Source organism: Morchella sextelata, assembly GCF_020137385.1.
Source record: "Morchella sextelata strain SCLS chromosome Unknown scls_2, whole genome shotgun sequence".
Classification (NCBI taxonomy): Eukaryota; Fungi; Ascomycota; class Pezizomycetes; order Pezizales; family Morchellaceae; genus Morchella; species Morchella sextelata.
In genome coordinates, this window is record NW_025408617.1 from 2928255 (window position 1) to 2950761 (window position 22507).

At 47.0% G+C, this 22507-nt stretch overlaps 4 protein-coding genes across 4 annotated transcripts; 3 read left to right on the top strand and 1 right to left on the bottom strand.

The window, feature by feature from the left end:
* Positions 1-699: 699 nt before the first annotated feature.
* On the top strand, positions 700-2833 carry H6S33_006029 (uncharacterized protein; the record flags this gene model as incomplete). Its single annotated transcript, XM_044837440.1, has 4 exons — positions 700-705; positions 1029-1036; positions 1105-1814; positions 1869-2833. 4 exons carry the CDS (start codon positions 700-702, stop codon positions 2831-2833), a joined length of 1689 nt encoding a protein of 562 aa, XP_044699338.1.
* Positions 2834-12547: 9714 nt separating this feature from the next.
* H6S33_006030 (uncharacterized protein) lies at positions 12548-14422 on the top strand (the record flags this gene model as incomplete). Its single annotated transcript, XM_044837441.1, has 1 exon — positions 12548-14422. The coding sequence occupies one exon, from the start codon at positions 12548-12550 to the stop codon at positions 14420-14422; it is 1875 nt and encodes a 624-aa protein (XP_044699339.1).
* Positions 14423-18078: 3656 nt separating this feature from the next.
* Positions 18079-18573, bottom strand: H6S33_006031 (uncharacterized protein; the record flags this gene model as incomplete). Its single annotated transcript, XM_044837442.1, has 1 exon — positions 18079-18573. One exon carries the CDS (start codon positions 18571-18573, stop codon positions 18079-18081), a length of 495 nt encoding a protein of 164 aa, XP_044699340.1.
* Positions 18574-20404: 1831 nt separating this feature from the next.
* On the top strand, positions 20405-21104 carry H6S33_006032 (uncharacterized protein; the record flags this gene model as incomplete). Its single annotated transcript, XM_044837443.1, has 3 exons — positions 20405-20541; positions 20610-20708; positions 20762-21104. The coding sequence occupies 3 exons, from the start codon at positions 20405-20407 to the stop codon at positions 21102-21104; spliced, it is 579 nt and encodes a 192-aa protein (XP_044699341.1).
* Positions 21105-22507: the final 1403 nt, after the last annotated feature.

A 22507-nucleotide genomic window follows, 5' to 3' on the forward strand; every position in this document is an offset into this window, starting at 1 on the left:
GAGGAGAGGAAAGTCTGTGCTTACTCGGCCGTAAAATGCAAATGTATTCATGCCACTCACCCACTGCTCAAAGCTGGGGTGCGGCCTTCATTTCGGCCGAGGACTGGGCCAGTGCGATGAAACCGGAAGGCCGGGCTAGGGTTTTTTTTTTTTCCCCAAGAGTATGGAAATAAATGGAGAAGGCATGATGTGCACAGGCATTGGAAGGCTAAAGTGTGCTTTGCATGGTATCGTTGTTGGTATTGGTTTTACATGATCCTTAGACAGAATACATACTCTACATTCCTCAGGGTGGGAACAATGCGTGTAAAACAAAACGGCCGTTGAGCACAGGAAGGGCCCAGCCAGTCACATGATGTGGCTGCAGGGGGAGGGGAGCTAGAGCAGCCTCGCTTATCGATGGCAGCGGGGATCGTCGCGCGCCAGGGAAGATCTGGGATTGGGGAGAGAATGAGGTGAGACAGGGGAGGGAGAGGCCGAGCCAGCGAGGAGGGTGGGAGCCGTGGGATTGCATGTGTGGATGTGTGGATGTGTGGATGTGTGGATGTGTGGATGGGAGGGAGGGAGGGGAGGGGAGGGGAGGGGGGGAGACAGCCGACAGGGAAGCGAAAGACCAAGAAGAGGGAGAAGGGTTTGGCTTGGGCTTGGGTTGGGGGGAAAAAGTAAATTTTTTTTTTCCCCTCTCTGTGGGTTGAGTCAATGCGAGTGAGGGAGCGGAGGGGGAGGGGTCTTTTTTTTTTTCTCTCTCACTCGGTGGTGGTGGTGGTCACTGGTGGTGGCCCCCCCCCCCGCAACCCTCTAATTTCGGTCATTATCTACTTCCACTACGAGTCTACGACTTACTGCTACTATTACTATTGCTTCTTTTGCTACTTGCACTACGGCGAGGTGTCATTGTTTGATTGCCGTCCTGTTCTGTCGGATTCCACTGCACTTCTCGAAATCGGAGAATTGGCTAATAAAAAAGAACTTCTTCGCCTTCTTCCTCGCCTTCTACACAGCGACAATCATCGATATCTGGCTCTTAGCGTAATCGGTACAGGCCAGATACCTCCTACTCTGCGGTTTATCTTCACATTAACCTTCTTTCTTTCTTTAATACAGCTACATACTACTCGCTCCACTACTTGCTCTCTCTCACATCATATCACAACTGCCGGCTCCACATCCCTCTCCCCTCATCTCCAATTTCTTTATCAGCTGCAAGCAGTGGCAGTCTCCTGCTTGCTGCATAAAAGTGCCCACGTTATTGACCTTAACCGGCAGAGGCACCCGGTTGGCGTACCTGCCTTGCACCCACGCCGTACCGCAGTTAGCGATTGCCCACACGACAGCGTCCCCTCTCCCCACCTTCACTTCCACCTTCACCACCTTTACCACACAAACTCTTCTCACTCGGAGGCATCACGCTTCCCCATCGCTATCCACTCTGGCTCCCCCATCAGTCTCTGTCTCCACGGCCTCGGCCTCGGCCACGGCTGCTGTCCACCCTTACAACCGCCGTCGCTCGTCTGCCACCGCCCCCGTCGTCGCCGCCCCAGCTTCCACAATGGCAAACACACCGCCGCCATACGCTCGACAGGCGTCCTACATCACTGAGACGTTAAAGGTCTCGCCGTCCGGCATCAAGCTCACGCCCTCGCCTGAACCACTGCATCCGTACGACTCGCCGACTGTGCATATCGACGACCCAGAGACCGAGGAAGTCCTGAAGGCTGCGGCGCAGCTGCTGCGCCAGTCAAAGTGCGTGGCGTTCCCGACAGAAACGGTGTATGGTCTCGGCGCGGACGCCTGCAACACAGAGGGCGTAAAGAGTATATTCTCTGCCAAGCAGCGCCCTCTCGATAACCCGCTCATCGTGCATGTAGCGTCGCTGCGACAGCTGCGGGAGCTCCTGCCACCCGCCCAGCTATCCACGTCATCCCCGCCGTCGCCGGCGCCCTCTCCGCCAAACACGTCTCACGGCCTCCAAAGCAAGGCCTGCCAGGAGGGCGTCATCCCGGAGATCTATGAACCACTCATTGCAAAGTTTTGGCCCGGGCCACTTACTATACTACTTCCGCTACCGCCAAACTCGCGACTCTCACCGTCAGTCACCGCCGGGCAGCCAACGTTCGCCGCAAGACTACCAGAGCATCCGATAGCGCTTGCCCTCTGCTCACTATCGGGACTCCCGCTCGCCGCGCCGTCCGCCAATGCCTCCGGGAACCCGTCGCCGACCACTGCCGCCCACGTATATACTGACCTGCAGACGCGTATCCCACTCATCATCGACGGAGGGTCCAGCAACGTCGGCCTCGAATCGACTGTCGTCGACGGACTCCACAATCCCCCTGTTGTCCTCCGCCCCGGCGGCATCAGTGTAGAACAGATCCGCGCATGCGGTGGCGTCTGGAAGGACGTCATTGTGCGCAAACCCGACACCGAAGACCACGATGCGGCGCCACAGGCGCCGGGAATGAAGTACAAGCACTATTCGCCGCGTGCCGGGGTTGTGCTGTTCGAGCATGGCGCGAAGCCGCCGTCGCAGAAGAATATACGGCCCATGAATGTCGCGGGTACAGGATGGACAGGAAGGGTTGGGTTCTTGAGGACAAGAACATGGCCCGAAGGTGTGGGCGCCAACGAGGACAAGAGGTGGACGGTCTTTGAGCGCTCTCTAGGGACGAACGGGAGCGACATCTCGAGGGCGCTGTTTGCGGGGCTGAGGGAGCTGGATGATCTGGGGGTGGATGTTATCTATGTTGAGGGTGTCGAGGAGACGGACGAGGGCCTCGCGATCATGAATAGGCTGCGGAAGGCGGCGAGTGTAGTTGTTAGGCGTGTCCCGTAGGGACACAAGAAAGGAAGAAAGAAAAAAACAATAGAGTTGGTGATAGATTAGTTGTGTTCTTTTCTTTCTTTCTTTCTTTCTGCTCTCTTCTCTTTTTTTTTGTTGTACTCTCTTTTTTGTCCGATCATTTGTTTTACGGGGGGTCTGCGTGTTATTAGTTTTTATTTTATCATCCTGGGTGCATTTGCTTTTATTTTGTTTTATAGCTGGAACGAATGGAAACGGAACGGAATGGACTGGGGCCAGATCTAGAGGCGGGAGCGCGGGGCGGGGGCGGAACTATTTTAAACACCGATTATCTCCTCTTCACCTATCTCTATCTCTCTATCTTTTCTTGCTTCTCTGTCACTCTCTCTTTGTTGGTTGGTTGGTTTGTGTAAATGGAGGCGTATCTTGTTGTGAGGCTGACTGGTTGGCGTCGTTGGAATGGGCAGGAAATGAAAGATGAGGTTTTATCAGTAGCATTGGTGCAACTGTGGGGACCTGGCTGTGGAACGTTGCGAGCGATATGGTTCTACGAGACATAGTTGCTCGAGAATGGCCTCCTTGTATGTGTATGCTTCGTCCTGGCTAGAATCACACGCAGGAAGAGCGAGAAAGCACTTACAGAGAAACCTATCATAATTTCACCCTCTCGAAATTCTATCCCTACCAAACTTCCAGCGGTTGGAGGGAACGATACCTGTAGTTTGCTAACAAAGGCCTCTCTCTAAATTCCATCCCTACGATAATTCCAGCGGAATTCGACCACCACGGGGGTGGAATTATGATAGGTTTTGCTGTACTTGTGTATGTGCACTGTAAAGAACGCGAACGTGTGCTTTTGTGTTTTCGTATCTGCGCATACCGAGAGTCTGATAGTGGCTCTGAATATCATGCTGCTATTATCATTGCAGCCTGCTGAGATTGTTGTAGTACCTTTTCGCCCGGGGATCGGTAGTCCCGTGCGGCGGCGTACTGGATTTTTGGGCCCGGAATGGGCTCTATCGAGAGGCTCTACCTCCATGATGTTAGTATATACATATAGCAAAGAACCCGCTCGGGTTTCTGAAGGGATCCGGGTTTTCAGTACCTACGTACCATATCTGTGGTGCCACAGTTCGTCTTATATACCTTGTGCTGCTGCAGGCAGGTGCGGGTATGCACCCCGACACTCCCGAGTCTGGTTCTACATGTGATATGTGCGGACTGAAAAGAGAACCATCCCCGACTTATACACGGCGAGCTGGATGCCGTCGGCGCTCGGCTGTTATAGGCGTTAAGACAGACAGCTAGCTAGATGATGATGGGCGGATGGCCAAGGGTAATGCAGCGTCAAGGCCAGTTGTTTGGATACTCGCAGCCGGGAAAGAGGACTGCTCCGGGTCTATATTATATAATATTCCCACCGGAATCCAGTCAATATTGATGGTCCTTTCTAGCTCGCCCAAAAACCGCAGTTATGGAAGTAAACCCGGAGACAGGGAACTATTCCATTCTGATGTTCGGTCACGAGATATCACTCGCTGTCCTCATTTCTAAATATTACGTAGAGGTCGGGCAGGGATACAGTCCACTCGTTTCAAAAGGCAGATTTTGTAGGAAGACTCGTAGATAATAGGATGGATGGTTTTATTACGAAGGAGGATGAAAGCCTCTCTATTTATACGGATAAAGATGACACGTCTAGTTGAGCCAGACTGTGGACACTGTTACTAAGACCACCTTGCAGTTGTGGTCGGACTCCCACTAGGCTAGCTTTTAGAACCCCTTTAGGGAGAGAAGTCGTTGTTCTCATGGCAACTGCTTGGGAGTCAAACAGTGGCGTGATGATACGCTTGGACACACTATTCCAAGCGGATGATGACCAAAACAGCTGGCAAATACTACTCAGTTATCGCAATACATACACTATTTAGCTCAAGTCTATACCAAGGTTGTGTGATCGATGTCTTTGGTGCCAAATCCCATGGAACGTGTCGTTGTTTTCGGAGAGAGGTGGGGGAATGAGTATGGAGAAACTTACAGGTCAAGAAATTTATACAATTGGAACTACTAGAGATATATATCTGCTCTAGTCCCCTATAGAGGGTGTTGGGTCCTTTTCGGGCGATTCGGTGGTGCACCCTTCTCTCTGAATGGCTATCTGTTCTCAAGACGTAGAGCACACGGCCTGCTTTAGCAAATTTATTCTACAGTAGGAAGACCAGTATTTTCTACGGGAGAGTAAGCGATCCCGCATTTCGAATTTCCGCAGCAAAAAGTAGCTGTAGATAAAAAGAACAAAAGGTAGCATTGATGGTCCAGCCATATCTACTACCCCCCACCCCTGGATTGAACCCTGGACCTTCTGCAATCGAAGGCAAGGCACAACCTCTCGGTGTCCGTCCGGAAGGCGAGTGATAACCGTTGGGCCACTCGCCCGTGTGTGTTATCGGCCGGAAATAATACTTGGACGGCAATGCTTGCAGGGCAGCGCCTTGCCATTTCGTCTTAGTACCGATTCCCAGTCTCCAACTTCAGTCCTGAGAAGCGGCTCGTTGGCCTAACATCAGCCCTTACCCCACCAGCCGCACGCTAGTTTGGCGTAGAAGAGAATAAAACCACCGAAATCCCCAGAATTCTTCTTTCTTCTTTTCTTCTTTTTTTGCCCCATCATCCGTCTCCTCAACCACCAATCACCCCACCACTTTCACCACCACGACCCCCCCCGCCACCGTGACCACCAACTCCGTCAACTTCATATCAAGGAAATTTTTTTCTCGACCCGGTTTCCACAAAAATCTAATAAACATTTCTAGCTGGAAAGATTCTGCATCATGACCCATCACTCGACTCCAATATCTCTTGGCAATGCGACAACTATTATGTAGCATGCTAATAAGCGAGATGTAACCCTAGTTGGTAGTTGAGATTTTCTAGCATACTTTATAGGAGATCATTTCTTTTCAAAAACCGGTTTTGGAACCCTTCAGTATCTGCTCCAAGTGAGCGTATGGGTGTCAGCCCAGTCAAACAGAGAGTTGGTTAGGCCTATAGGTCTCTGAGGGCCGTTGAAGTAGCTGATGGGCTTTGAGACCCTCTTTAGAAAAGGCTTCATGTTATATGTGAGCCATAACTTTCAAGCTTTCGTAGTGTGCACTTCCCGAAGGCAATCATGCGGTCTGAAGAGTCTTCGGGAAGTCCACGCAATGAAAGCTTGAAGAGTTTTGGTTGAGAGAGAAGTTTAAGCTAATTATTCTTGGGACACGATTCGCTTTGACATCTAACTGTAGCTACCTTCTCTGCAAGATATATTTCAAGAATGAGATAACACTATAAGAGCATAAACTACCAGAGGTTAAAACGGCCCATGAAGTCAACTGGCTCGCATTGGTACCTGATTTACTCGGCCCGGCCAGGCCAGTCAAAGCTGGAAGATTGGGCTGGGATGGCCAATGTGAGTCTATGGGACACCTTAAATAGAAAAATATGGGCCAGAAAGGTAGTAGTATAAAACCCCAAAGCAAGTAGATTCTTCCCCTAAGTAACGGTATTTCTAGTATCAAGCCTTTGTCATTACCATGAGAAGGGCTTCTGGGATTATTACTAGGAAAACGGCCCAATTCATCTTAGTCATTAGGTCAATATGGACCATTTCAATCCCGGACATCGTCGTCGCGGAGACCACACAAATTTTTACCGCCTCATAATCCCGACTCCCCAGATGCTACCCCAACCCTAAAGACCTTCTGACAACCCGATTCTTCGTGTACTTTATATGAGATGTAATAAAACGAAGAAATCACATTTCGATCTTGCGCCGGTCAATTGGCGAATATTCTCAGGCTGGTTTGCCGGCAGGTGGACGTTTCGCACTTCTGGGTGGCACGCGATCAATCAGTGTTACCGCTCGACCGGCGGGGGAATCTTTACCGGTAGGTACACCATAGACTTTTGTCACCGAGTCTTTGGGACCGGCCCGGCCGGGTCAGGGGACGATAATAGGCACTAGTGTGATAGATTAACCGGCTCGCAACGTAAAAGACTATGACCACTCCTTGTCTTATTAATTATCTGTGAACAGACCGTTTTCATTGAATCAATGCTAGGCTTCATGCGCATTGACTTGGTGTCTAATGCTCTTATATTTATCTAGCTACGAACTAGTATTGTTCGCAGCTATCTCATGATCCTTATAACTAAGGTGGAAGCTTTCGCAATCTCAACTATAGAACGGTCTTCCATAACCGATCGCTAAGTATATTTCACAATATAAGAAATCCCAATTTTCCCCGAATAAGTATCGCGCAGCACGCTTGAGTGATAAGTGGTGACCGACGTGGACGCTTTTCCAGAACATTGTTAAGCTTGAGTATGAACTGCACTAGTGACAAAGACGACTTCTTCTAGTGAATGATTTTCTTTGGCAAACTTTTCAATGGAAACTGCTAGACTGACCATGCACTTATGTCCGGGCCACCTGGGAACTCGGGCAACGAATGGTTATTACAGCCTTATTCTCCAGCCATACGTTTCTGCCTTTGTGTATAAAAAAACGCTGATAGGACGTAAACCAAATTGCAAAACAGTACGCATTGGCTATAGGCGGAGCCCCCGCGGAGATAAATCGGCAAATAGAGTCTTGTTCAGTCAATCAGCGTTAAAAGACTTGAAAAGGCCGGACATACATCGGGCTAATCCAACGTCAAATATTGACAAGGTCTTGTGATATATCTGCATGTAGAGTCCTTAAGGTGTTTTACTGATCACTTGAGCATATATGGCTGCATGGTAGAGGATGGGTTGTGCCAGAAGAATATTGCAGTCAATCCGATACCAAAGGGAAGTGGTGTATATGTTCAATGATAGGTTTTTATTCTCCTTCGTAACAGAACCATCCACCCTACTACATACCTATTGAGTCTTCCTACATTAACACATTGAGAATCTAACTCTAACGTCCTATCGGGCTATGTATCTGTGATATTACGCCATACTATATGTATTTATAGCAGCCCGCTCTCTCCTATACTTCGATCCAACCCACCATCTTTCTATATAGGGATAGGCGTATCTAATGACCTACTAAGTACCGTCTGTTCTCCGTGCGAAGGCAATTCCAGCCCGGCCCGAATCTACACATTTCTGCACTTCCACTACTAACATCAACAGAAACGCCCGCCGAGACACTATATATCCGGTATGGGCAAGCGTATCGATGCGCATCCGAAACAAAGAAGATTACAGGGCCGTGGTCTTGGCACAACCGAATGACAGCTCATGAAGGGAAGGTCTCAAGCGCGCGCATGATACCGCAAGACCATGCGACCGTGTTTCCCGGCATGCATATGATGCGGGGTCATTTAATCCCGGTCTCCGAAAGCCGACGAGCGGTCTTTGGTGCTGCTGCTCTGTTGGGTTTCAAGCAGGCGGGGGCGGTAATGGTGGTTGGGTATCTACCTCCCCCCGGATGTCCGGTTCATGAAACATCTTGTGCCGGCAACGTGGGCCTGGAGGCGCAGGACTAGGATTGGTGCATCCTGAATTTATATTTGTCGGGTTTGCCGGGTTCTCCGTCGGCTCATGTGAAGGCGTGTTGATGGTTGAGCGACTTACGAGTTTCACAGTGATGCCCGTGTTGGGAAATGGGGGGATATGGATGGATGACGATGCACGATGATGATGGTGATGATGATGATGATGATGATGATGACTGCACCGGTAGCACCAGATGGCTCTCGACCTTAATTTCAGCACTTGCAAGCTGGCGCGAATGACGGCTACTCGGCGGTGCGCGTACAGCGTGGGACGGGAAGTCTAAAAGTCGTGAGAAGAGAAGAAAAGGGAAGAGAAGAGAATAAACCTTCCGGTTCGGCTGGTGGATGAAACAGGCTGCAGAACAGAAACAGAGGGAAAGACGTCTTTTTATACTGCGAGATGCCTTATCTCTCAGCCAGAGCAGCACGGGATCTCACTACACCGTCGAATCTCTGTCCTGCTAATATTGCTGCATATATTCTACTCGATTGACAGCACTCTGCAGACCCGTTATATCGCAGCCTGGGACTCGAGATTTGAGTTTGGTCTGATATCAGGCTACATGTGATGTATGTAGCTAATATATATACCTTAATGTTAAGCTTTAGATTGCGCCAGGATGTTGCATCTGGGGACAGCCATGTTTGCGCTGCACTGCACTCGCTGCGCATGAAAAGATCTGATCGATGATGCGTGCGTGCTGCCCGTGCAATGCTTGCTTGCCCCGCGCCGCCTTAGCGAAGAGCAAGAGCCGCATTCCTGGCCCGTGCGCCGCTGTCTGCCTATTTGCACGACAGCGGATTTATCAACAGACCCTTTTTATCTCAACATGAACTTGAGTACCTACTCATCTCCAAATTAACTGGTCTGTAAATAACGCCTGCTTTAATGGTGATCGACAACACACGCACACCCAACCTCCCACCACCCATTGCTGCGAGTGATACATGGTGACGGGGACCGATTCCGTGACGCGGAAACTTAATTTGAAGATCATCCGGAACGACATATCGTCGTAGCTGTGGGCTTGTTTTGAATTCTCCACCAACGAACGGACGCGATAATACTCGACGGAGCGCGCGTTCCATAGGCTCCTACGATGATCCCCATTAAAGATCCGTTCGCGGGGACTGGCCCGGAGAGAGAGACAGAACAACATGTCATGAGCAGAAATAGACGCAAGCACGTAAACACGTACCGCGTCGAACAAAGATTTTGCAAGAAAAAAAAAGAGAGAAAAAAAGAGAGAGAATTCTGTCCCATAAACGCCCTCAAGCCAAGAAAAAGAAAGCAAAAACTCCAATGGATTGTTGATCAGTGCTAGTCTGGCTTGCCTACAGCCTGAATTGAGAACTGGTCCAAGGAGTGACAGCATCGAACCCTCCAGACGGGATCATCTAGAACATCCTAGCTAGCCACTACTATAGCTTGCTATGTAGGGAGGAACCACTCGAACGATATTTTCTGCGATGAACGTCGGTATGCGCATTGCATGCTCTCTACACATCGTTCTGTCCACTCAAAAGCAAAAACAACACTGCCCAGGACAATTTCATTGGATCCCTCCCCCCGCCAGCCCGTTGGGTTAGCGCTGAGGTTTGTGCTTCACTCCCCCCGGGGCCCCCATTGAGCATTAGCTACGTATGCGATGTGCAGGGCTGTACTCTAGTAGTGGGGTGGTTGGTAGAGTACCTACAGCTACCTACAGGGCAGAGTACTCCACATCTCATCATCATCCTGCGTAGAAATCGAGTCCACACAGCAGTTTTGTTATTGTTATTGTTGTTGACTGTTGATTGTTTTGTTGTTGTTTACCCTTTTTTGTCTTTTTGTTGTGCATGTCATGTGCGTTCGTGATGTGATGTGATGTGATGGAAGGAGGGAGGGGTGTCTTTTTAAGCTTTGGCTCTGTTTCGGAAGACCTCATCCGAATGTCAAGTGACGAGCTGTTTTAAAGGATGCTTTTTTCCACTCTCTCGTAGTAGTTAGAGAGGGGAGTACTGACTACATGCTTCGAGTAGGTATGTTTCCCTCCCACTACCTACCTTACCTTTCACGGGTAAAATAAACAAGAAACTTTTTTCTTTCTTCCCCTTCTTCTTCCGGGGGTCAGGGTCACACAGAGCAGACAGAGGTTTGGGGGGGGGGGGGGGGGAAACACGAAATACACACGCTGCTGCTGCTGGTTGTACCGTATATCGACATTATTAGATGTCGCATGTGGAAAAAGGTGTGGCCAGCTCCCCTCCCTCCAATGACAATTGCTCCGTACACGGAAAGGACCAAGGCAGGAGGGGTGGGAAAAAGTAGGCATGCATGGTGTTTGGGTCCAATGGAGACGGTCTGCGGCACTGCATCGTTTTTTTATATACAGAGATGCCTGATTCGAAAAATGCTAACTAGGCAAAACAATTCTGTTTTTTTTTTCTTCACGATTTCCGTTTTCCTTATCATTGGTACCGGCGCCGAGGGTCACAGAACATCTCCCTACTCTGCTCTTGCTAGATAGAGTACTTATGTACCTGCCCCCTCCGTCTTAAGATGCAGCAGGGCGAATCATCACCGCCGGAGGCATTTCTATTGTTTATTATTATTCCTTCCCTGTATGTCAGCGCTGATTCTAGAGCACGCCCTCATGCTCACCACAAACCTCTACGTAGGTACCTCATGCAACCCCAGGTGAACAGTAGAGTAGTTCGTTCAATCCTGGCTTGTCAACACCTGAAAAGGCCTCACTGTAGAAACAAAGATGTAGGTACCTAAGACAAGGGAGGTACCATAAGAAACGCACTTCACCTAGCTGTGGAGGTAGAGAACCAACAATAGGCAGTAGTAAGTAGCACTGCTCTCTCTCTCTCTCTCTCCCATGAGCAGAATAGCTAGCTAGGCAGGTGAGGTAAACCCACTCCGCCTGCCCTGTCCCACATACGCCCGTTTCGATCGTCGCGGTAGAGGGCATCCCAATATCGCTCTCTCCACCCCCCTCTACTGCTGCTGCTTCCGCTTTCAATTAACCCCCTTGCCCACTCACTCCTCTCCCCCCTCACTCTTATCTGACCTCCCTGCTACTACTCCTACTGATAGCGGCTGTCTCTTCTTTTTTGTACGCCGCATCTGGTTTGGGTCGTTTCTTGCTTTGCCCTTTCTCCTCACTCTCTCACTCCGACCTAACCTCCCCTCCCCTCCCTCCGCCCCTCCCTTCCTCCTACTCCTTCCTCCCTTTTTTTTTGTTTTGATTTTAGTTTTTTTCCTTTCCTTGGGAGTTTGCTCGTGTTGGGTTTACTTTGCACCGCGCATTCCTTATCAGCTGCGCTGCCGCTGCCGCTGTCTATTTCCAAGGTTGTGTCTGTCGCGTCCCTGATCCTGCGATCCGTTATTACGAAAAAAAAAAGTCAACGAAACGGGTTCTTTGCACTTGCCCTCACTCGGTTGCTACCTACCTGTGTGTGTGTGCAGCTTGTCAACAACAACGCGCGCGTTTGCCCTTCTCCTGCTATATAGCTACATAGCTGCTCAAGTCGGGCCTATATCAGCTACAAACACCCCCCATCCTCCTCCTCCCGCGCCTGTCCTCCAAATTCAGTCTCTCCTGTTTTTTTTTTTGTTGGTCTTTAAAACTTCAATTCTCGCTCCAGCGCCTTTTTTTTATATCAACGAAGCCCACGTCTTCTTTTTTCTAGTGTGTGTGTCGGTGTGTGTGTGATTTGCTTCAACGACATCTGTTTTTGTTCTCTTATTTCTCCTTCTTGCGACAAACTATATATATCCAGGGTCTGCTTTTTTTCCGGGGATTTCAATTTTCTTTTAGACTTTTTGGGGTTTTCAAAAAAGGGTTCCCACGAAACGAAAAGAACGAAAAACGGCAACGATATACCCCCCCAGATTAGCTATTTACAGCTTGATATGAACGTTTTGAAACGATTCCTTTGATACGACTTCACTTGTTTTAACGACTTTACGAGAAATACCATACCCACCCCCTACGGAGCACGTCAAATCTAGGATATAATCAATAAATTACCTGGTCTCTGGTGTTGTAATTTTCGCGACAGCTTGGACCTTCTGGAACTGTTTTTACCTTTTACCTATTTGGTTTACTCGAGGGGTATATCTTCCAATTGATCGTTACCACAAAGAGCAGTTTTAGCACATTCAAAAAAAACCTGCTGTTAAAAAATGTTATTTGGGGAAAGATTGTCCCGTCCTTCGAGACCAATGGAGTCCTCGCCGGCCTTGCCGGTGATTGATAGAGCATATCTCGCCCCACCATCGTCAGAAGACTTCGACGCGGAGGACTGCCCATCAACGCCTCCCGCCCAACTCTTGTCACCCCAGCCTCGAACACCAAGGCCAACAAGATTCCTCTCACCACCTCGTACACCACTGGCAAAATTATTCACCAACTTTCCCACTGCAGTCCGTCCCTATAAAAAGAATGACTCAAATAATAAGGAACTGGAAGATATCACTCGTCCAGAGTCGTCATGCTCAAATTACTCTTCATCGTCTGATTCGTCCTTTGACAGCCTGACAACCTTTACGACTACTGGTGGAAGCTGTACTAGTCCAGAGACCGAGTCTAGTTTCTTTCCAGACGAGGCAACTCCAAAGGAGCACAATGATGCTAGAAAGACAGGCGAGACGGGCGATAAAAGAAAGTCCAATGCAAAATCGCGCTTGCGGAAAATTAAATGGACTGAAGATATGGATGGCCATCTTTGGAGGACATATGTACTATGTCAGCAAGATCCAAAAATTACACCATTTTTTGTGCTACCTGGCCAGGTTCCGCCATTGGGTGTATGCCATAAAGTTGCCAGGGAAGCCAAAAGATCTTGGAAGGAGGCAAAGATGGGAGATGGGTGGAAAGGCCCATTAACAAGACAGAAAAGATTCATCACCCCGGCAAAGGACACGGGTGCCAGTGGTAATAGAGGCGATGTCTTGCGGAAAACCTCACCGCACTCTTGGCCGGCTTCGGAAGGCTCAACCCGAAAAAGACTCCGAGAGTTGTGCAGGCAGAACTATGGACCATCCCGTAATCCTCATCATGGCTATCACCAGCAGCGTCGGCCTACGTCGACGTCAAGAATTTTACCATCGAGAGGATCTACCGTGTCCCCATCACCGTATCAACCGACCGCATCAAACAGATTAGGCCCACGTGACGCATTATTTTCAACTCGAGGCATCGCTCTCTCTTTAACGACGAGTACGGCTTCAACGATGAACCCGAACGGTGTCTTGGCAGCTATTGCCGCTGGTTACGATGTTGATGCGGATATGGCGATTGGTTCGAGGAGTTCTGGCGATAATTTCGGAGGTGTTTCTGGGTGGGTTTCTGGAGTAAATAATAATGATCAAGGCGCTTTGGGTTTTGGGGCTGGAAGTTTTGTAAATATGGGGCCCCAGTTAGGATCTGGAGGTTCCAGATTCAACGTGGCACAGAACAATACGTCGCTCGCGAGTGCGTTGTGGGTTTCGGGCACCGACCCATCACTTTCACCACCGAATGGATCCGCATTTAACACGCCTGTTCTTTTGCCCCCGTTGGAGCTAAGTATCTCTGCGTCTGTGTATGGTACATGGCCTCGACGACAAAAACGTCAAGAGGAACCGGAATCAAGCGATGAATCGGTAACGTTGCCGCCCCCGAGAAGGGCCAGGCGAGGAACCATTGGCGATCTCTTTGGTGAGCCAGTTCCTGTGTCGACAGCGCCGCGAACACGTACCAGGGGTTATACTATTGGTTCGAGTTGTGGAAACAGCATGAGTCGAAGAAGATATCGCCCACTGGCCCCGCTTCTGACTGTCACTGGGCCGGTCTCATACGATTCTCCCAACGATAACGAGAGCTTAAGTCCTCTTGCATCTCGAGAGATGCTTTCTGACCCATTCCGTGATTCACTAGAGGGCACTAGAAATTTGGGATCACCTTTTGTTGAACGGAAAGATTGGAAAGGAAAGAAATTTGACGGGCCTGGCGAGCTCTCATCTGCTCTCGGCGATGAAGATCTCTCCAATGACAGCTCTTATGATAATCCAGAGGTCGGTTCTTCGCTCAGGCCGGTAAAGAGAGCCCGGGAGTAGGGATTTCTCAGGAATTAAAGAATCCCTCAAACTTTGCTGTTATAATTTTGAAGGAATAATTGCACGTTTGGCCAGCGAAGGAAGGTCATGGCTGCCGGTTAGCCTATAACTCGGTCCCGCTCGATTTGGTTCTGAGGCATCATTAGTAATTTTCTTTTTATCTTTTCATTCTCTTCACTTTCGATTTTCCACTTAACATTTTTTTCCCTTTGGTATTGTCGTTGGTCGTTGATGCTTTTGTTCTTGTCACAATTTTGTTTTGTTTCGGTCTTTCCGTCGTCTTTTCGAGTACTTGATCTGCTCTGTACAACTCAATCCCATGGATTGATTGTTCAGAGGGCTGGGTTTTCCTAGAGAGGCTCTGTAATAATGTTCAGCCGTGTAAGAACAGGAGAACAGAAGTTGTATTATCCAAATTTCTGTACTAAATAGTTGTGGAAAATTAAAATTCATGAATAAACGCAGGTTAGCACCTTTTGTCGAGCAAGATAGTGCGGATATACATGTATTTCTCTCGTAGTTAACATTTCGGCCCAGATATTTGCGAAAAAATGAAGAAAGGAAAGGAATTGATGTATAAGGGTTTTCTGAGGGAAAAAAGAAAATCCCCCAACTTGCCAAAGATATATACATATGGGTGTTCAAAGATTTTTTGAGTCTCCCTTGGACACTGTATTCTTGTCGCTATGACTATAAAAGAGTGGATAGAATGAGCGCATAGAAGCCCCAATTAATTTGCTAGAGTATAATCCTAGTGAAATAAAGAACGGGGGGCTTATATGCCGGTAGGACCTTATACCAAGTCGTGGCGTTCTGTATCTAAACAGGGACTGGACGCTATTTTGAATAATTGAGTTTGAGGTAGGTATATATGTATGTAGATCCTAGATGTACGACCTTGATTAAATTTAAAATAAGAGTACTGTTTGATACAAAATAGCTGCAAAAAAAAAATGGCATCCTGGGCACGACTTTAAAGCCAGGACAGTATTTAATATCCCGCCGTTGACCCAACAACATAAAGATTCTGATATATCCCCACAAAATGTCGAATCCCCGGCCCCTAGAGTCTAAAGAGCAGACGGATTTCTAACCAATTACAGACATCCAAAGAAAGTCAATTTCAACAGATTGCATGCTAGTAGAGAGATCTACGCCTCCCACTATCGACGATCACAACTGGTTGTGAAGTTCTCTAGGTTGAAGTATGTGAAGTGCGAGGAGAGTGAGTGTGGTAGACATGACGCACTCGGGTTGTGGAGCCTGCATGACTTGAGGCATAACTTCTTCGAGCCGGGTATTCTCGCTCTATTGATCCATCGCGATAAATGTGAACCTCCCGTGTCGGGATACGCTCATCCTCATCTCGGTTGCTGATCAAACACATAATGTAGACAAAATTTCGCAGAGCCTTGGATGTAGAGTGAAGGGCTGAATGATAATGAGGCTACTGCAGAGAGGCTGGCACCAAGAACAACGAGAGTTAGGATTTTGCCTAAGAAGGAGAGAGGTGGGTTTGTATGTTGTAATTATACAGGAGTCCTGGTAGAAAATATAATGATGATCGGGGCTGGCGGTGAGATGTTTCGTGATAGGTTGGTTAAAGGGGCGCAAGTAAAAGTAGATAGGAGGAATTGCCATCAGTATTTATACACATACTAGCAAAACTCGAAAGTGAAGCATTTGACTCTTGCTTAACGCACATCTCGATTCGCAGTTACACAGAGACCCCAGAGATGGATGGTGAATGACTTGGCTGAGAATGATCGTGCCTGTCTATGTAAAAACCGGGCATAATTTAATAAGGACGTCATAAACGCCGAACCCCTGCATACTTTATGCGATCATTGTGTACCTCGAAACAGAAATTGAAATGATTTAAAAAAAAAAAAACGCCGAACCCCTGCTCAATTATACCACAACCAAACCAGAGTACAAGTACCTGGTGCATAAATAATTCGTTTACTTTAACTAGTGACGTCGTAATCCCTTGGTTTGTCAAAAGCTCTGACTACATGTAGGTATACGCATACATGTATATATATACTTTACATGTCAGTGTTAGAGGATTACATCCTAGACGTAGCCCTTTCAGCTTGCTGTATTAAATGCAGGTTGAATTTACAAAGGGTGTATATAATATACTGTTGAAAGTGAACAATTGCAACCACGGCCCACTGTCAATAGATTTACCCCGGTAGGCGTATGTAGTACATTGTTTCATACCCACATGTATTGAGTGGAGAGCTATGTATGTAGGTGTCGGGAGTCATTTTCAGCCCTGTACTCTAAAGGCCGAACTACTTACATACATCGTTTATTAGATCGACTTAACATGAAGTAAGAAAATCTTTTACTGTTGGATGCGTTGTCTAAGAAATATATTGTAATTGTGGCCGTTGGATTATCCTACTCTCTTGCAATTCATAAGTGTATGTACATGTATCTAACCAAAGTGGGTGTAATAGACTAGCCAACCACCAACTTAGAAATTCCAACTACTATTAACAGGCTAGCAAGATTATTAATCAATGCATAGAGCTAATGCGGTACTAGTACTATTCCAACTCAGGTAATAATCACTTTATTCTGTAGTAAGATCATTGACACTAGGAAACTTAGTCATTGACACATGTAAAGTACAATCTGATAACATGCAAAATAAAGATTTCCATATGAATTTCGATCATGACGTATGCAAGAACAGGCGTGGCCCTGGATCTGATATGAAGCCAAAAGCTATATGTTGGTACATGTAGAGTAGAGTAGGTAGATATTGTACATGTAGGTGCCTAAAAGTACTGGTACCCCAGACAGCGCGCGCTATTTGAGAATTCATGCAATTCTTCCATCCATCTAGATAATTCGATGCTCGATCAGTCGTAGTAGGCAAGATACGGATGTATATGGGCTGGAGCTAGAGTTAATTTGACTTATTTGATTGGTTGGCTCACTAAATGTCTAGAATTTCCGGCTCTGGCTCCTGTCAATAATGGCTCTCAAATACAATTTTTAAAAAGCCTAAATTCCAACTCATATAGATATTTTTTCATCTACCTTAGACCTATTGTATCCAGAAACCTGATACCGCGGAAAGTTATACGACGTTAGAGCTCTTAAAAAGGTTGAGCCAAAGCCATTTTTTTTAATGACCTGATTGGTGTTGGCCCTATCTTAAACTATATAATTGAACAATCCTTTCCATCACCAAGTCGGATGCCAAAAATGTAGACCGAAGGTAGAGGTCACGATACTTCGAAGTGTTGGGACAAGGTGATTAAACGCAGCTATCATCGAATGTTTTAATTTGGAACTAGGGATAGGTCGTGAAAGGCTATTTACAGCTGTTGTTCTTGATATCACAAACTCGATATCTGACTAGTTTAAAGTATCGTGGGACCGAGGGCCCAAGGGACATAGGTGGTTGGTTGGCGAAAGGGTCGAGCACTGCCCATAATTCGGTTCAGTATATAAGCTATTAATAAGGTTTACGTACAAAAGTAGTGTCTTTAGTGCAACCATCCTCCGAATCCTGAGATTATGTGTACATAAAAAAGCGTGAACGTGACCCTATATGAGTATTGCCGAAGGAGTTTATTTACAAAAACCTGGGAATAGCTGTCTTCGGAGGATTTAAAAATTCTCTCGATATGTAATTATACAACAGTCCACTCCTCTTGCCGCCGTTGGTTATGATAATTCGAAACATCGGGCGCATATTGGTTTCGCGATCCTTGATATTGGTACGGATTGGTCTGATAATCGTTGTGTGCATTTTGCTCCATATTCCCATGCCCACTCCAACCGGGTTGCATCTGTTGATGATAGCCTGAGGGCTCTTGATATGATATGTTTTTTTGTTGCGGTATACCCCCCTCTTGATGTCTTAAGCCTTGAAGGGCCGGGGGAACAGTTGTGTGCATTGATGATTCAAAACCAAGATTCGATGGATGTTGGATTTGGCTATCATAACCATTCTGTTCATATCCCCGTAATGGTGTCGGATGTTGGAGGCCACTGTTCGGGAAGCGAAGATCTGCCGGTGGCTGGTTATATCCGTACCCCTTCGAGCCCTGAGCATTGATAGGGCCCATCTCGTGCTCTTCATTCACAGATATCTCGATACGTTGCGTCTTCTCAAGGGAGGGCATGACTGGTAGTGCGTCGTCGTTATGACTATCGAAATATGCGTATTGTGGAGGCTGGTGATAGGCGGGCTGTTGCACTATGATCGGGGGTGGCTGTAGTATCTCTCGATCAGGTTGGTTCTTTTGCTTCTCGCGGCGACCTCCACAGCCACCGCAACAGCAGGCACAACACCGATAACCGCAAAGGCAGCAGCGCAGAAAACACCACAAAATTGAGAAGACAATAAGACCTCCAATAACACAGATAACGATGAAAGGTATTCTAGGTAAGATTAGTGATGACCTTAATATAGTATACAATATACTAGTAGTAATACAGTAGGGATACCGACTTGCAGATATTTTTTGACATGCCTTCTGAAAAATTAGCAGAATTCTTGATATATCAGAGAAATACAAGACCCGGTAACCCTTACAATTGTCAAATGAACTAAATGTTGACGGTAGCGTGGAGACATCGCCGGCAATGTCACGACGCATCAAGCCCATTTCTGTAGATCTTGATGGGTGATTATTTTAACAAAGGGTGAAGCACCTATTGTCAGGCCTAGGAGGAAAGTAAGTTCAAGATAGTGTAGCTATAGGCATCGTGTGGGTAGCGTAACTGACTAGCTATAAAATATAGATCAAACGACTCCAGGTCGCGTCAGATCATAGATCAAATGAGAGAATTTAGAAGAGTAACGCCGATGATGGATTCCAGAAGCCTTGACCAGGGGGGTGGGGGTGATAAAATGAGTGTAAAGGTGGGGCGAAAAAGTCTGCGATGGGGATAGAGAAACGCGTTGTGGTAAGTTGTAAAGTATCTAGAATTTGGAAGTTGGAAATAAGAAAAGAAAACTTTGGATGCTACGTGCAGCGTTTCTGTAGGTATTGCGCATACTCTGTAGGTAGGTACTCTACTGTAAGATTTCAGGAAGGAGGGGATCCGGACCTGGCTGACGTGTGGTGGATGAGTTTATTCTTATTCAGGGGTACATTGGGCGGTTGGCACTCTACCGGCGACGCAACCTGCGCGTTAGGTCTATTGGCGGGGCAGCTCCTAGAAGCCAGTAAACTACAGTACCTATACCCATGCAGGCGCCGGTTGACGAATCCGATCGACCACAATGATTTTTTCTAGACTCGCTGAAAAGAAAGCTCTACAGTCGTTTCTGGGTCAACGACGAAACCGGTTCGATGGCGAATAGGCCAATCGAAGCCAACAAAAGCCAACAAAAGCGCGCCGATCCCTTTGCCTTGACTAACTATCAACGCAAAAAGTAGCCATTCGTCATCGAGCCAGGTTCGTCGTTGACCCAGAAACGACTGTACACGTACTATTTTTCGAGGACTATAGCTTGTAATTCATGTTGTTTAAACCTGATTTTGAATAGAGTTTCCTATTCCCCTAATTATAAAACCTCTCATTATATACTGGCTTCCAAGAGGAAGGCTTGCAGAGGTAAATCCTTAGAGCTTTCGAGCGTAGTTAGTGGATCAATAAGAATAGAGCCTGGCATGGTAGGACCTGAACGCATACAAAATAGCACAGCACGCAGTCTTCTGTGTGGCTAGCACATGTAGTTAGGGATACGTTCGTATTCGTATTATTATTATTACATGTATTATTTAGTGACGCTTTTGCACCATTGGACGTAACAGGCATATACATGTATGTAGTAACGCGCCATTATGATAGGCCAGTTCCAAGTGTTGTGGCACATGAGGTACCCAAGGTGTAGTTTTGTGGCGCCCCCTGCTTAATTAAGTCGACTGGAGTATTTGCGTCTTGGCCTTCATCCATTGCAGCTCAGCCAGCTTCTAACGCCCTGGCTCTTCGTGCTCCAAAGTTATGCCACAACGCCATAAGCCGAGCGAAGATTTTCTGTTAGAAGACATCTCGCGTACTGGTAGTGAAACCAATTCTTCACGGCCCCATGATGTTCCTTTTTACACGGAAGAAAATCCGCCCTCAGGTGCAATTCTAAGGTTCCATTTCTGCTCCTTTTTATATTTATGCATCACAGCGACATACTGATTTGGCTCTTACCACTCAGTTATTGGAGACAACGACAGAAGCTCTTCACCAGATATAATGAAGGCGTCTGGATGACTCATGATGCCTGGTACGAGGTTACTCCAGAAAAAGTTGCCGAGTAAGCTTTCTTATCTCTAGGTGTTCTAGAAATATGCTAAGCCCTTGAAACAGGAAGATTGCCCAACACATTTTCGGATCTGGAGCAGAGACTGTGATTGACGCCTTCTGCGGTGTGGGTGGCAATACAATACAGTTTGCCCTTTCGACGTCGTGTAAGCGTGTCATTGCGATAGACAAAAACCCGACTGCTATACTATGTGCAAAGCACAATGCGCAAATATATGGAGTATCAGAAAAGATTGAATTCATTGTAGGAGATTTCTTCGAACTCATCAGTACCCGAGGCTCAGAATTGAAATCCGATGCAGTCTTTTTATCTCCGCCTTGGGGGGGGCCAACATACAGGAACGATGAGATCTTCGATCTTGATACTATGGAGCCGTACACCGGGTAGGAAAGCCCACAAGCTAATTTCCCCCGCGCCCACACCGAAAAAAACCGACTGTTGATAATTGAATCTAGGTCATATATCATGGAACAAGCCTTGAACGTCTCTAGAAACATTGCATTATACATTCCACGAACATCTAATTTGAACCAGGTGGCAAAAATGGTACCTGAAGGGGAGAGAGTCCAAGCCATACATTATTGTATACAAAAAAGGAGCAAGGTCAGACCCTTCATGATCATTTGGCGTTGTGTGCGTCGCTTCTATCCTTCTAACAGCTTTTATCAGGCGTTGACCGTTTATTTTGGCAGTTTGTCAAACTTGGAGGTGAACGAAGGTATATAGACGGGCTAGATGGAACTTTCAAGTAAAATTTTGAGAGGCTGTAAAATTGGAATAAGATCTTGCGTCTTGAATAAAATGATTTATGCATGCAACTGCGATGTGTATATACGAAGACGGGAGTACATGTATACATGGTGTAGCCACCACAATTGGATACATGTGCGTATTGCTACTTGTGTACATGTAGTTTTCCTTTTCAATTTTCACTTGTAAAAAATTCTGTGCTCCATACCAAGTAATAATGCGTACATGTACCTGTAAGTATATCAATATTGGACCCTAAATACATATGTACATGTACTTACCTGATCAATTCTCATTATGGCGCCCGCCGTGTAATTTATGAATTTTAATATATAGTAGGTAACGTACCTGCAGCTGTCTAAAAAATGTGATATTGGATTTTTATTTGGGCCATCATGACGAACCTAAATGGTACTAAATGGGAATGGAATTGTGGTCTGAATTCATGAGCGACCTCTTATCATGTAGGTTGGCTCAAATTCAAGTTGGCTAAAAATGGGATGAAATTTTTACTGAACATCAATCTACGTGATGTAGGTACATGTAGCACCTGACATTCGTATCAGGGCTCTCCGGTGTTATGGATAACAATGTCGATACCCCCCAGTACGTCTGCTACATGTAGTCTAGGCGATTGCATCCCAAGATCCCAACAACGTGAATAATATGGAAGATGGGTAAGCTAGCCGGCATTATTCATCATCCGGTCAAATTGTTTCCCGTACTACCTCGACTAGTAGGAGAGATGTGGCCACAAATGTTTACTCTATCTATGAAAGGACAGATATCAGCAAGGGTAGCTGCAAGTAAGGGAGTTTCAGCCGTGTGCCGTATGCCAAAAGACCACAGTATCCTTTGCTAGTTCAACCAATCATCTACGCTAGTTGATTAACACCCTAACCCTGGGTCTGAGCAACGCCGCCTGCCTTTGCATTCAAGAAGACCGTAGCTCCTCCTTGATCTCCAAACTTCTCATCTACATCTCTCTCTCTCGCGACTCTTATACCATATCATTCACCCTAACTCTTAGTGCACCATTA